This window comes from Seriola aureovittata, chromosome 16 (genome assembly GCF_021018895.1).
Source record: "Seriola aureovittata isolate HTS-2021-v1 ecotype China chromosome 16, ASM2101889v1, whole genome shotgun sequence".
In the NCBI taxonomy this organism is placed as follows: domain Eukaryota; kingdom Metazoa; phylum Chordata; class Actinopteri; order Carangiformes; family Carangidae; genus Seriola; species Seriola aureovittata.
In genome coordinates, this window is record NC_079379.1 from 3471433 (window position 1) to 3484027 (window position 12595).

The following is a 12595-nucleotide window of genomic DNA, read 5'->3' on the forward strand; positions in this document are numbered from 1 at the left end:
GTGATATAAATAGTGTCTGATGCTTGATTGAACGCGGTGCACTTTCCCCAGCTGTGGGAACGATTGGGGATCTGAAGCTGGTAGAACAGACGTAAGACGAGTTTGACTCAGCTCTGACAGACTGAGCGGATCGACATGTGATAAAGGCTGAGTGACAGAGACACCGAGGCTCGCCGACTTCATAGAGGTGTGAAATATATTTTCAGGTCGGAAATGCTGGTGGAGAAGATTTTATCTGTCTGTTTATGTCTGCACCGAGCACACACGCACAGACACACAGACACACCCACACACACACATCTGCACAATGTGTGTCTGTGTGAAACCATGGCACCTGTGTCTGGCTCTGATCCACTCACTCTCTAGAGAGGCTGAGTGTGTGTGTGTGTGTGTGTGTGTGTGTGTGTGTGTGTGTGTGTGTGTGTGTGTGTGTGTGTAGTCCAGGTTCTCACCGGGCCCCTGCTCCTGCGTGTAGCTGGGCGAGTGGTTGCTGTGGGTGTGCAAGGATTGCGCCCTCTGTTGGCGGGCGGAGTCGCAGGTCTGGTTGGGGTGCCAGGCCTGTTTGCAGTGGTAGCAGAACTCAGCACCGCAGCCCTCTCTGCGACAGACCAACCTGGGACAGCTGGCACAGCCCGAGGCGATGACGGCAAACCTAAGTGAAAGTGGCAGTCAGGGAGAGGAGAGTTCAATAATGAGGAACTGAAGGAAAAAATCCACAAACACTCCTGCAGTAAATTAAAACTTGAATCAAACGAATCTGTGAAATATGAAAGTGCTGGGTGTCTGAACACCTCCCAGACGGTCTGCGCGAAAACTGGGAAGAGCCAAAATAATCAAACTTTTTTTTTCGCTCAAAGCAAAGCTAAACGGTTTGTGGGCAGGTAGTGATTGATTTCTTTTCAATTCATAAACCCAATTAGAGTGCTTGTGACCAAAATCTTCTGCAATTAGGTAAAAAAAACAAAACAAAACAAACTATAATCAATAAATAATTTGTTCCTGTAAAATGTTTAAGACTCATTTCCTTTTGTTGTTGTATTAATTCATATATGTAAAGAGGGAAAACATTTTGTAAGAAATCTTTCCTCCTCAACTGAGCTTTTCTTCTGCATTTTAAAATATTTCTGCTCAAGAAGTAGTTCACGTGTCTAAAATATGCACCACAAGAGTCACAAGATCGTTTTTATTAACGTTTTGTTGCTGAGACTAGTAGACCCACCAGATCTTATTTTTTGTCTCTTGACTCCTTTTTTGTTTTAAATCTTCTGTTGCTAAGCAGCTATCCATTTTAATACTCTGGTGGTCCGTCTGTTGACAACGAGTTCTGTCATTGGCTTAACACAGTGACAGGCCTTAATACGAGAAAAAAGAAAAAAAAGGAGTTGAATGGAGTTTCTTATGTTTTAAAGATAATTTTGTTTTAAATGATATAAATATATCATATTTATTTATTTATTACATCTTTTCTTCAAAATTGTACTGTTTTGCGAATTATTTGTTGGCCCACTTGCAACCCCTTGGCAGCCCACAGGTTATGAACCAGTGACATACAGTAAATACTGTGTATCTGTTTGCTGCAGCACTTTCTTGAAACCGCATGAAGCTGACACTGAGTGAAACATTCAATCCCAAACCACCATGTTTGGCAACACATTGCGTAACTGAGACCTAACTTTGGAAAGACTGCAAACTCAAGCAAGAGTTTCCGAGGGAAGAAGATCTCCAATGTGGCCACTTATAGGCAACATTAAGTATCCTGAGAGCTCTCTACAGACTGAGAGGAGATTTGATCAATGGAGCAATCACTTAGTAACAACAGTGAGGGAGAAGGGGAGAGAGACAGGATGAGGTCAATCAATATGGATGTCACAAGAGAGAGGAGATGGAGAGGAGCAGAATGAGGTGTGTGAAGATACAGCTCTGATGGAGTGATGCTGAGAGGACACTGAATTTTAAATTTGATCTATTTATCTTTCTGTTTATTTATTTATTTCAAGACGATTCTATGATTATTTTCTGGATTATTTTCCTTTTAATACCTCACTTTTATTTCTGGTTATTTTATCATTTTATCTTTACTATTTTGTCGTCATTTTTATTAGATTTTTAATTTCCTACCTTTTATCTCTGGTTTTACCTCAATACATGTACTCTGTACTCATACTGTTTTAGTATGTGATTATTTCATCTTTATCACTATATTGTTATCTTTGCTTTCCAGTCTTCAGTGTTTTCTCGGTTCCTGTTATTATTGACCTAAACTTTTTGTTTTTATTTATTACTTGGTCATTTATTGTTCTGTGGGTAAATGTATGTGTGAGTGAGGGGGGTTGTTTTTTATTGCTCTTATTCTGTAAAGCACACACTACATTGATTGATTGATTGATTGATTGACATCCACAGAAGTTCAGTTCATCATTAGAAAATCCTGTAAATGTTCATATATATTGCACCAAAACAAAAGAATGAAAGAAATCACTTGTACCTAACTTTGAACCAAATTTCATTAAGATTTCTTGTGTTTTTAGAGACATCCTGCTCACACACAAATGTGACCCAAATCATCATAACCTCCATAGTGGAGGTACATGGTGCAGACATTTTTCTAACTTAATGAAAAATACAACCTAAGACTAACCTTTCCCTTTAACATTTTTAAAGCAAATAGTGGTAAAAGTGGCAGAAAAACTGTGACATTTTGGAACAATAAAAACTAAAGAAGGAAACTGAAGAGAGGGAGAAAAACTGAGACATAAGAGGTTGTCAATCACTGGCGAAATCACAAAGGAGGCCTGTCATGAAATATTGTCGCCAAGCTAAGTGGGAGAAAACATGTTGGAGGAGTTACAATAAAAGCAGGCAGGGACTTTAACTTTTTTTGCCCTTGTTCTACTCTGACAAAACAAGGCTGCTGCCAGTTTTCAGCACTTTAGTCATGTTTCCAAGGTATGCTGTTAAAAGGGAGACGAGTGTAAGACGCGATAACGCGGCAAACTTGTAATTGTTTTGGCGCCCCACCAACACGGTGGCCCCAACATGTCCCTCATTACCACCTCCTCCAACGGCAGTGACAGGACGGGATAAATTCATGGATATCAAAGGAGACAGGAGTTTGACAAGACAAGACACGAAGTGGCGTCCCTGCAGAGACACCTCACCCTGTGTCAGTGAGGATTTACACATCACTTCTGTCTTAAAAGCTTTCTAACCTAATCTGCAAAATGTGGCTGAGGTTCCTCTAAAACGATGAAACGATAAACTAGCCATAGTGTTTTCAACTGGAATCAAAGGGTCACTTAACGTCACTGAATACTTAGATAACCACATAAACATTCAATTCATGTGAGGGAAACAACAACGCAGAGATGCCAGTTTTGCTTTTTTCTGCAGCATCAGCGCTGTGGTGGAAGCTCTGCTAAACAGAAACAGAACAGCAGACTGTCAGATGAGTAATGAACACAGACGGACGATTTGTTAACCCCTTCCCTGCCTCCAAAGTCACCCTGACCTCTATGTGAATAGCCCTTGTGGTATATCTTTAGAAATCTACAAAAGATGTGTAACTAATTATACGAATGCATGTGATAAATAAACTAAGATGCGTGTTAACAGAAAGCATGTAACAATAATTTCACTAGAGACAGGTGTTAAATGCGTAAGCAACATAAATCAGATCATACTGTAAGAAACTAGAGTCACCTCCTGGTGGTTGTCTGCCTCCTCCTCTCAGACTAGTTCCAGGTTACATCTCTGTTTATCCAGAGTCTTAGAAAATATGAATCATTTGTGTGAAATTTTGTCATAATTGGAGTTATGGCTAAAAAGTGTTTTCTGAGGTTACTGTGACCTTGACCTTTAACCTTTGACCACCAAAGTCTAATCAATTCATCCTTGAGTCCAAGTGGACATCTGTGCATAATTTGAAGGGATTCCCTTGAAGAGTTCTGGAGATATTGCATTCACAAGGCCAAAACCTTTGACCTTTGACACCCAAATTCTAATCAGTTCATCCTTGAGTCCAGGTGAACGTTTTTACCAAATTTGAAGAAGTTCCGTCAAGGTGTTACTGAGATATCATGTCCACAAGAATGGAAGGGACAACCTGAAAACAATGTGCATCCGGCTCTGGCTGGCAATAAAACCTACACATACCAAGAATATTCAATGGGAACTCGAGGTCACACGCGTGTAAAAATAATGCACCTGGACCAATAGCAAATTAGGAAAGTTGGGCTGATGTAGAAACTCCAAAAAAAGAACCTGGACATAACGGTGTACAATAATTCCCAAATAAAGAAAAGGGGATGCCCTGATGAGTAACCCATCAACAGGTGGAAACTCCTGAGGGAATATAAAAAGTTTGTTGGATTCCAGTTCAGTATGTGCAGTATATACGACATAGATCTCCCTATATCAAGAGTGATGTTGCCATATATGTCACGTATAATGGGATATATTATTATCACATATATACATCCTCTAGACATATGAAGATATAAGTTTGTAACATGAAATGCCCGTAGTGAAATTTGTATATGTACATCAAAAATATCTGTGATGAATTTTTACATAGAACGCATATGTTTTCTATGTAAAAATTATGTGTTTGTGTTTTTCTTTTGTTAAGATTACATATTTAAGTTTTTCTTATTAATTTCTCACAAATTTTAAACATGCCTAACTTGACATTCTGTGAAAGTGGTCTCAGACTTTTGGACTCTACTGTTTATAATATCAACATATATTGACAGGCTGTGGGATGAATCTATATCTATGTAAAATCTGTCTGCAATATAAGCATACGTACATGTAAATATTTGTATAGGCTAGATACATATGAAATTTCATATATTTCATAAATAACCTTTCATATATGGGTACATATAAAATAAAAATGAATATTTCATATATGGAAATCCCATATATGAACATATATTACATTTACATTACATAGTGTGTGCAAGTGTTGCGGAAGACCTGAAGATCTACTGGCCTTGTCTGAAGAGTTCGGCCACGACACCCTTTTTTTCTTCATCTTAGTTTAAGTTCTTACTATTTATATTTCTTACTTCCTCTATTTTCAATGACATCACACATGGATTTGTATTTGTAAACTTTATAAACTTTTTTGATGAGGGATGTCAAAGCAGTCCATCAAATGGTTCTCACAACATTTCTGTCAAAACCACAAAATGTAATTTGGATTCATCCTCTTTGTACCATGAATGTCTGTACCAAATTTCACATTAATCCATAGTACATTGCCATCCTCTAAACAAACAACTACAGAGACACAGACAGTGATTGTGCTCTTCTTTGGGCCTTGTTGCGGTCCAGAGCACAGGCTGCCACCACAGCAGTCTACTGCAGCGCAGACAGGAATCTGGCCTGATGCTTCCAGGATGGGAGAGAAGAAAGAGAGACAGACAGGAACAGAGATAAGTAAAACAAAAAGGAGATACAGGGGAGGTAAAGAGGTGTATGTGAGATCAAGAGCCGAGATGTAAATGTAAAATGCAACATGACAGAGGCAGGGAGAGAAGGATGAGAGGCGGAGGAGTTTTATGAGCGCTGACATGCTGTGTGTTGAGAGGAAACGTGCACAGACAGTCCTGTCAGCGCTCAGCCCCGCCAAGAGCCACCTGGGAAGCCTGCTGAGCCTGTAAATGCAGCGTTACGACACACACGCGTGCGCACACACACAGACACACACACACACACACACACACACACTAATAGCAGGCTGTATTAACACCAGGATGAAGTGAACGTGCATCATTCTGACTCACCTTCACAGTAACATGACAAAAACGGGCGTTACATGTCCTTCAACGACAAAAAAGCACAAAATCAGGAACAGTGACACACACACACACACACACACACACACATACAGCAAGTCTAGTGAGTATGTATTGATCTGTTTAATTAAGTCGCAACTCCTGTTACCCCTGGCAACGCTCCCTCTATGCCGCATTGATAGTCGCTATAGCAACTGACAGCCAGAGGAGATGGCAGAGGGACCACTCTTTGTGCTCACTGGATACTGGGGTCTGACAGTCACACAGACTGAGACCTCATTGGCCGGACGAGGACAGAGGTCAGAGGTGAACAGCTGTGTTGTGACAGTGACGAGATGCATCTGTCAGATTCAGTGTCACTGTCTCGGCTGTAAATATCCTAATCTCTCTAAATTGTTGAGAAAATGATTTTAGATTCATTGTATTTTCTCAGTGAGCTTTTCTGTTGCTCATCAGGATTTATGTGTTTTCATATTTTAAGACTAGTTTTCAAGAAATCCCACAGCTCAGAAAACAATAACATTATTTCATGATGTTGGCAAAATAAATTAGGAATGTTTTGGTAGCCTTAAAGTACCATAGCTTATTTTTTTCTCAAGTATTTTCTCCTTAGAATCTCAGCTCATCAAGAAACCTTTGCAAAGAGACTTTAAAACCCCCTTAGGCCCGTGGGAGCGTATACACTTCCAAACTTCACATTCTCTTTAGAGCGTCATTACTCTGAGACCATTTGATTTAAAGACGTGCTAATGTGTGTGACTTTCTGTGTTGACATTTTTCTTTCTTGATTATGCTTTGCAATGATTTTACCTATAAAATAAGTAAAATCTAAGGTCTGTTTTTTTTCTGTACATAAGTCTTTATTGAGTAACATATATAATTAGCTGAGGTGATGCTGATTTTGAATATGATTAGCACTTGGTGAAACTTTTAAACAGGGTTATTAAAGCAGCATTAACTGATCAGTTACTACGGCTGACATGCAAAAAAAAAATGTTTTGCGGTTATTTTGGCAGATATTGCAATTTCAGTTGGACTGTAATTTTTGCAATTAATATTCACTGAAAAAATGAAGAATGATAATTTTTGTTGGTCTAGTATCAAACAAACATGTTCCTTTATGTTTGGAGAATATGATTTGTAGGTTGGGGCGTCTCTGTAGCAACGTAGCTGTAACGCTTATGGTGCTAACAATGCACAACAATGTGACACATTTTCCCTTTATCAAAAAAATTGCAGCTCCTTCGATTTGGATATTGCACTTAGCCATATCCGATTTCGATAATAAACATTATTATAATCAATTTACAGTCATGTCCCTGGCCACTTGGTGAACCTATATACTCTGGTCTCCACAGACTCTAGAGATTGTTTGTTAAGTGCAAACAATCATCTGTTTTTATCTAATGTAATTTATCCAGTGGAATATTATTGATGAACAATAAATAGGCAATCATACATGTTGAACTGGCACTGATTATGTGTTGATAAATGAGAACTGTTTCTCAGTTATCACTTATATTGTCTCCACATGTGTGCATTGTCTGGTGGATATCTTTCAAAAAAAGATAACATACAAAATCCAGGTCACATTTGCATAAGTTTCCCACAAGTGAGGCCGAGATGCAAAACACACACAGACACTATGTGTCTGCCCATCGTCAGCTGTAAACACTCCACTCTCAGTAATACTGGAGAAATTCACACTTAATCACTGTTTCTGTGGAAGACTCCTCTCCAGTCAGACAGCATGAGGCTGCCAGCAGTGTGTGTGTGTGTGTGTGTGTGTGTGTGTGTGTGTGTGTGTGTGTGTGTGTGTGTGTGTGTACACGGAGCTGTTTCTGTCTCTAGCCTCGGCTGTTTGTGGTGAATAATAATTTGGACTTAGTCAACTTATCTGATTTAAAAGGGGGGGTGGGGGGTGACTCACTGTTGCCGTCAGAGAATCGTACCTGTGAACATGTAGGTCAGTGGTGACCTCTCTTCCTTTGATACTGCTGATGCAAACACACAGTTTGGTTTTGGGGGGTTTTTTGTATTGACTAAATTTCATGATCTTCAAAACTTACATGATTAACTGGAACCTTCAACCTAAAATCTTAACTTTTGTCTATGGAATCTGGCCTGAATCATACTCTTCAACCTGTGCAGAGAGAAACTAACATGTAAACCTAAAACAATATTTATAATAAAAGTGATCACATTCTTCTCGTATAGATGTATATTCACATAGTAACACAACAAGGAACAGTAAACACAGAAATGGATTTTCACTGTTACTCAGCGCTCAGAGACTCACAGTCTGACACATTACAGATAGTGAAAACACCCAACCTGATTAAAAGCAGACTGCCATAAAATATGTTATTGATATTAATGTTCTCCAGAGAATACTGTCATTTATATGCATAACATTTCATTTGGCACAACTATCAAGTCAAAATTCTGCATTTTTGTCAACAACAAAATCCATCAAAAAAGATTTGAAAGATTTCCATCAAAATCTCTATTGTTAATTCATGGTCCCTAGATGTTGGACCCTAATGTTTCAATAATTCTCGATACAAACAGTGAAAGCACCAAACCTGATTAAACCTTAAGTCGGGAAATTATATTTCTCAGAAAAGCAGAAGCCAAAGCTGTTTATTCATTAATTCACCATGACATTTTTAATGAATATTCATGCTCCCCAAAGGATGATGGAGAGGATGATTTTGGTGGCACTTGACCTTTCATCTTGAGCTACAATAAAGTCAAAGTTTTTCTTTTAGCATTTAAGTCCACAACAAAATATCTTAGGAAACATTGGCCAGATTTCCATGAAATTTGTGTTGGTTACTAATGGACTCCAGAGGATGAACCCTAATAACCTAATATCTCCCTGTTTGTCCATTTAAGGCCAAAATATCCACCTCCACATACAAAGTCTAAGCTAACTGCCAAGATACTAAAACTATGCTATGTTGACTTCTTCTTCCACTTTTGAAGGAAACCACTGAAATGTTTATCTGTTACATAAATGACAGTTAACATCTAAAGACTGCTCACATTGGCTAACATTAGCCACCATAAGCTGCTGACCAAATAAGGCTATAGCAGCAAAACCACTGAGTGTACTGAATTGCAAAAGGTTGCATTTTATTGCTAATGAATTCAACTTTTCATAAAGATGAAAAGAAGAAGATGAACCCCTCCTGTTTTATACACTCTATAGATTATTGATTCCAACTATGGATTGGCAACTGCCATTAATTCTTGTGTATTTTAATTTTCTAAGACTGGCTTCTATTTTAGATCACTTTTATGTATGTAAATGAATTGTTTATATGTATTTGCATATGCAAACTGCTCACCTCAAATTTCCCCTTGAGGAATGATTAAAATATTTTGAATTTATTTGAATTTCCTCTATTTTCTCTCATGCCAACACCCTTAGGACAGAAACGGTCAACAGCCTACAGACCTGTTGAATGTTCCTGATATTTATGTATGTAATGTATACAGTAGTTTAAAGAATGTACAATATTTAGAAAATATTGTATCATATATATTCTGTACGTAGGTGCAAGAGAAACAGGAATAACCAGAGAAACGCATACGTACAGGTATATACAGACCACACAGACACTATGGCCTTCCCCTGTGACAGCACCAGTATTGCTGTACAAAACCACAGCAGAAAAATATCACTGAAAATCTGCACCCCCCCCCCACACACACACACACACACTGAAAAACAAACACAATGAATCACACTTGCTTTCTATGATGAAACAAACGCCTCTCATCTGTTCCAAAAATCAGACGAGAGCTGCCATTCCTCCAAAACGCAACTGACTCTCCCCTTCTCTGACCACAGGGCGAGCTCTCAGCCCTCTAACCCAGTTACAGTTTCACTCTTGCACTCAAATTCAACTTCCTCAACCCGCCTTTTTCTGACTAGCTCACACTGGTTCCTGTTCTTTTAGCCTACGGTCATTTATGTGGAATCTGAGGCAATGCCATTCATCTGAAATCCAGGCAATTAGCAGAAAAGGTGGGGAAAAAAACAAAAGGGCAGCTCAGCGAGTGATTTGTTGCATCAGAGAGAAAAAGAGGGTGAAAGAGGAAGAGAAAATAAGAGAAAAGACAACTTCTGGCCTGATGATGATATAAACAGTTTGTTAGCAATGTAGAAAAAGTTGGTGAGCACAATGTCTCTGTAAAACTGTAGAAAACTTTCCATAAACTAATATGACATCACATCCAGCAACTAGTTCAGTCATAACCAGATGTTAGAGCAGTCACTGCTCCCATTTTAAATCTTAATAAAGCCTAATTTTGTTTCTGTATCCAGCCTCTGAAAACTTATCTTGAATGACAATAAATTCTTTCACAGATAAGAAACGACTTCCGGCAACACACCCTGCATTTACTCAAACATCTGTCAGAGATAATGAAAGGCCTCTGGCTCTGATAAATTTTCCCTTTTTGTTAGTTTAGTTTCTGTTTTTGTTTTTTTTTACAATTACTTATTTGTTTTTCTCAACACCTTGACAAGACAAGGTGAATTCCCTCAAGGCCAATAAAGTACATTTCAATTCCGGGAAAAATCAGTGATGCAGTTGAGTACATTTGCCATCTTTATCTCGGATCAGATAACTTTAAAATACCATAGAAACAGGAAGATGGAAACAAACAAATCTGAAACTTAACACTGATGAGCCCAAACCAACCAACCAAGCAACTTGAAGGCTCAATCTCACCTGAAAGACATTACAAATAAACATGATCTAGTTTATTCTAATGTCAATTCCAACCCCTAAATCATCTTTTATCCTATGAGGCCTGGAGTTTCCCAGCACACTCAATCTATAATTGATTCAATCTATAATTGCCTATGTCATTTGTCAAGCAAAAAAGCTTTTTTTGATTTTTTGTTTCATTGAAACTCAAATGTCTTTGGTTTTTGGAATTTAATTTTATGGCATTTGTATAAACTACAACATGATTAATTGATTCATCACAAAAATAATCAACAGAATATAATTGACTCAGCGAAGATACCTGATCAGATAAATGCATTTGATAGTGTCATAGAAATACACCTTGAATATAGACAACAGACAGTTTCTTACCCGCAGTCAGGCGCTGGGCACCATCGGCAGTCCGGATCGGAGGCAAGGCACCTCCGCAGCAGGAACTCTTCGTACTTCGCCAGTAGGGCCGCATCATCCAAGATGTCCGCCACCTGCCGTGGGGCCAGTCTCTCGGCGCACTCGGGGCAGCTGAGCTGGACTCGGCTCTCTGTTATCTCAATGCGGAGGTACTGGCGCAGGCAGCAGAGGCAGGAGCGGTGGCTGCACCCAAGCAGCTCGGGGAGCTGGTCGGCGGGCTGGCACACCAGGCACAGGGGGCACTCCAGGAAGTTGTTCTCCCCAGAGGATGGGGCTCCACCCAGAGATGGCTGGCTGGATGAGAGTGGTTTCGACGGGGTGCCGGAGGCAGCGTCCTGGGGGGTGGTAGCAGCTGTGATGGTGGTGGTTGTGGGCGTAGCAGAGGCTGCGGCGGGTGCTGAGCTCAAGGCAGAAGGCAAGAGCTGTTGTTGTGTGTGGTGATATTGGTGATGATGGGATAAGGGGGTGGCCGCTGCTCCTTTGGGGCCCCTGGTGCCCCGAGAACCCCGTTTGCTGTGGAAAAGGCTGTGGAAGGAGATGCGGCCCTGGCGTTTGCCCGCCGCACGGCACTTAGGGTTGGGGACGCCGCTCACTGAGGAGTGAGGCGACTCTGAGTCCTTTTCTGATCCCATTTTCCCAGAGGAGACACACAGGGCCGGTTATTGTCCCCTGATACACGATAATGTATCACAGAGGGACAGTGAGCTACACAAACACACTCACACACACACACACAAAGGAGGATTTGTCCCCTTGTGAGAGCCAAACTAGAATTGAAATGCTATTCAGGCTCCTGGCAGAGAAACTTCAGTCTGTCACGTCCTTCTCTTCTTCTTACGAGAAACAAAACGTTATCAGGAAAAGACAGAAGGAGATAACAGAGAGGCAAACATAAAAAATGAAAGAGACTGCGCAAGTTGAAAGTGGAAGAAAAAAAATTCCCTTCAGCTCCTTGAGTTTCTCTCAAACCTGGCGGCCAAACGGTTCACAAAGAAGAAAAAGTACCTACTCTTTCATCTCCCAGGCAGATGTCGAGGTCAAGCATTCAAGATTCTCTCTTGTCAAACACAAAGATTACCGTCTGTTTCAATGAATGACTCTCTTTCTTTAAAAACAGAGGTGGGTAAAAAAAAAGAAAAGGTAACATCAAAATCCACAGAGCAGAGTAGAGTCTGAATGTTGTAGTAATCCTTCAGTTTGGATTGAATTCTATTCAGCTGTATTCAGAGCCTCTCCTCTGCTCGTCTTCTTTTCGTTCTTGTTGAATACCGGCCTCTCTGAACGGTCTTTTCTGTCAGGAAGAAGAGAGCAGGAAGTTAGCACAAAGAGCATGCTCAGTATGACACACACCTCTCTTATTCCCCTTGCTCTCTCTGCTCTCTCTCTCTCTGCCTCTGCCTCGCTCTTCCTGGGTTTTGATTTGATCATTAACTCTCGTGGCCCTGATCTCACAATCCATCTGTGTTAATTACATTTAAATACACAGACATGCCAGTTAATGCAATAAATGTTACACACACGTATGTGTTAAGTACCCGTAATTACAGAATGAAATACTGTAAAACAACAAATTTTGCATGGAGCAACACATTAAAAATCATCAGTTAAGTATGTGACATCATCAACCGGTCTCACCAA

General features: G+C 39.9%; 1 protein-coding gene across 1 annotated transcript in view; it reads right to left on the reverse strand.

Moving 5' to 3' along the window:
• rnf19b (ring finger protein 19B) overlaps positions 1-12595 on the reverse strand; it is a 43798-nt gene that overhangs the window by 12400 nt on the left and 18803 nt on the right. Inside the window, exons 2-3 of the mRNA XM_056399191.1 lie at positions 10919-12248; positions 453-652 (exon numbers count right to left, since the gene is read on the reverse strand). Of these exons, the coding sequence (XP_056255166.1) occupies positions 453-652; positions 10919-11589 (871 nt within the window). The 5' untranslated portion in view covers positions 11590-12248. The remainder of the gene's footprint in view (positions 1-452; positions 653-10918; positions 12249-12595) is intronic.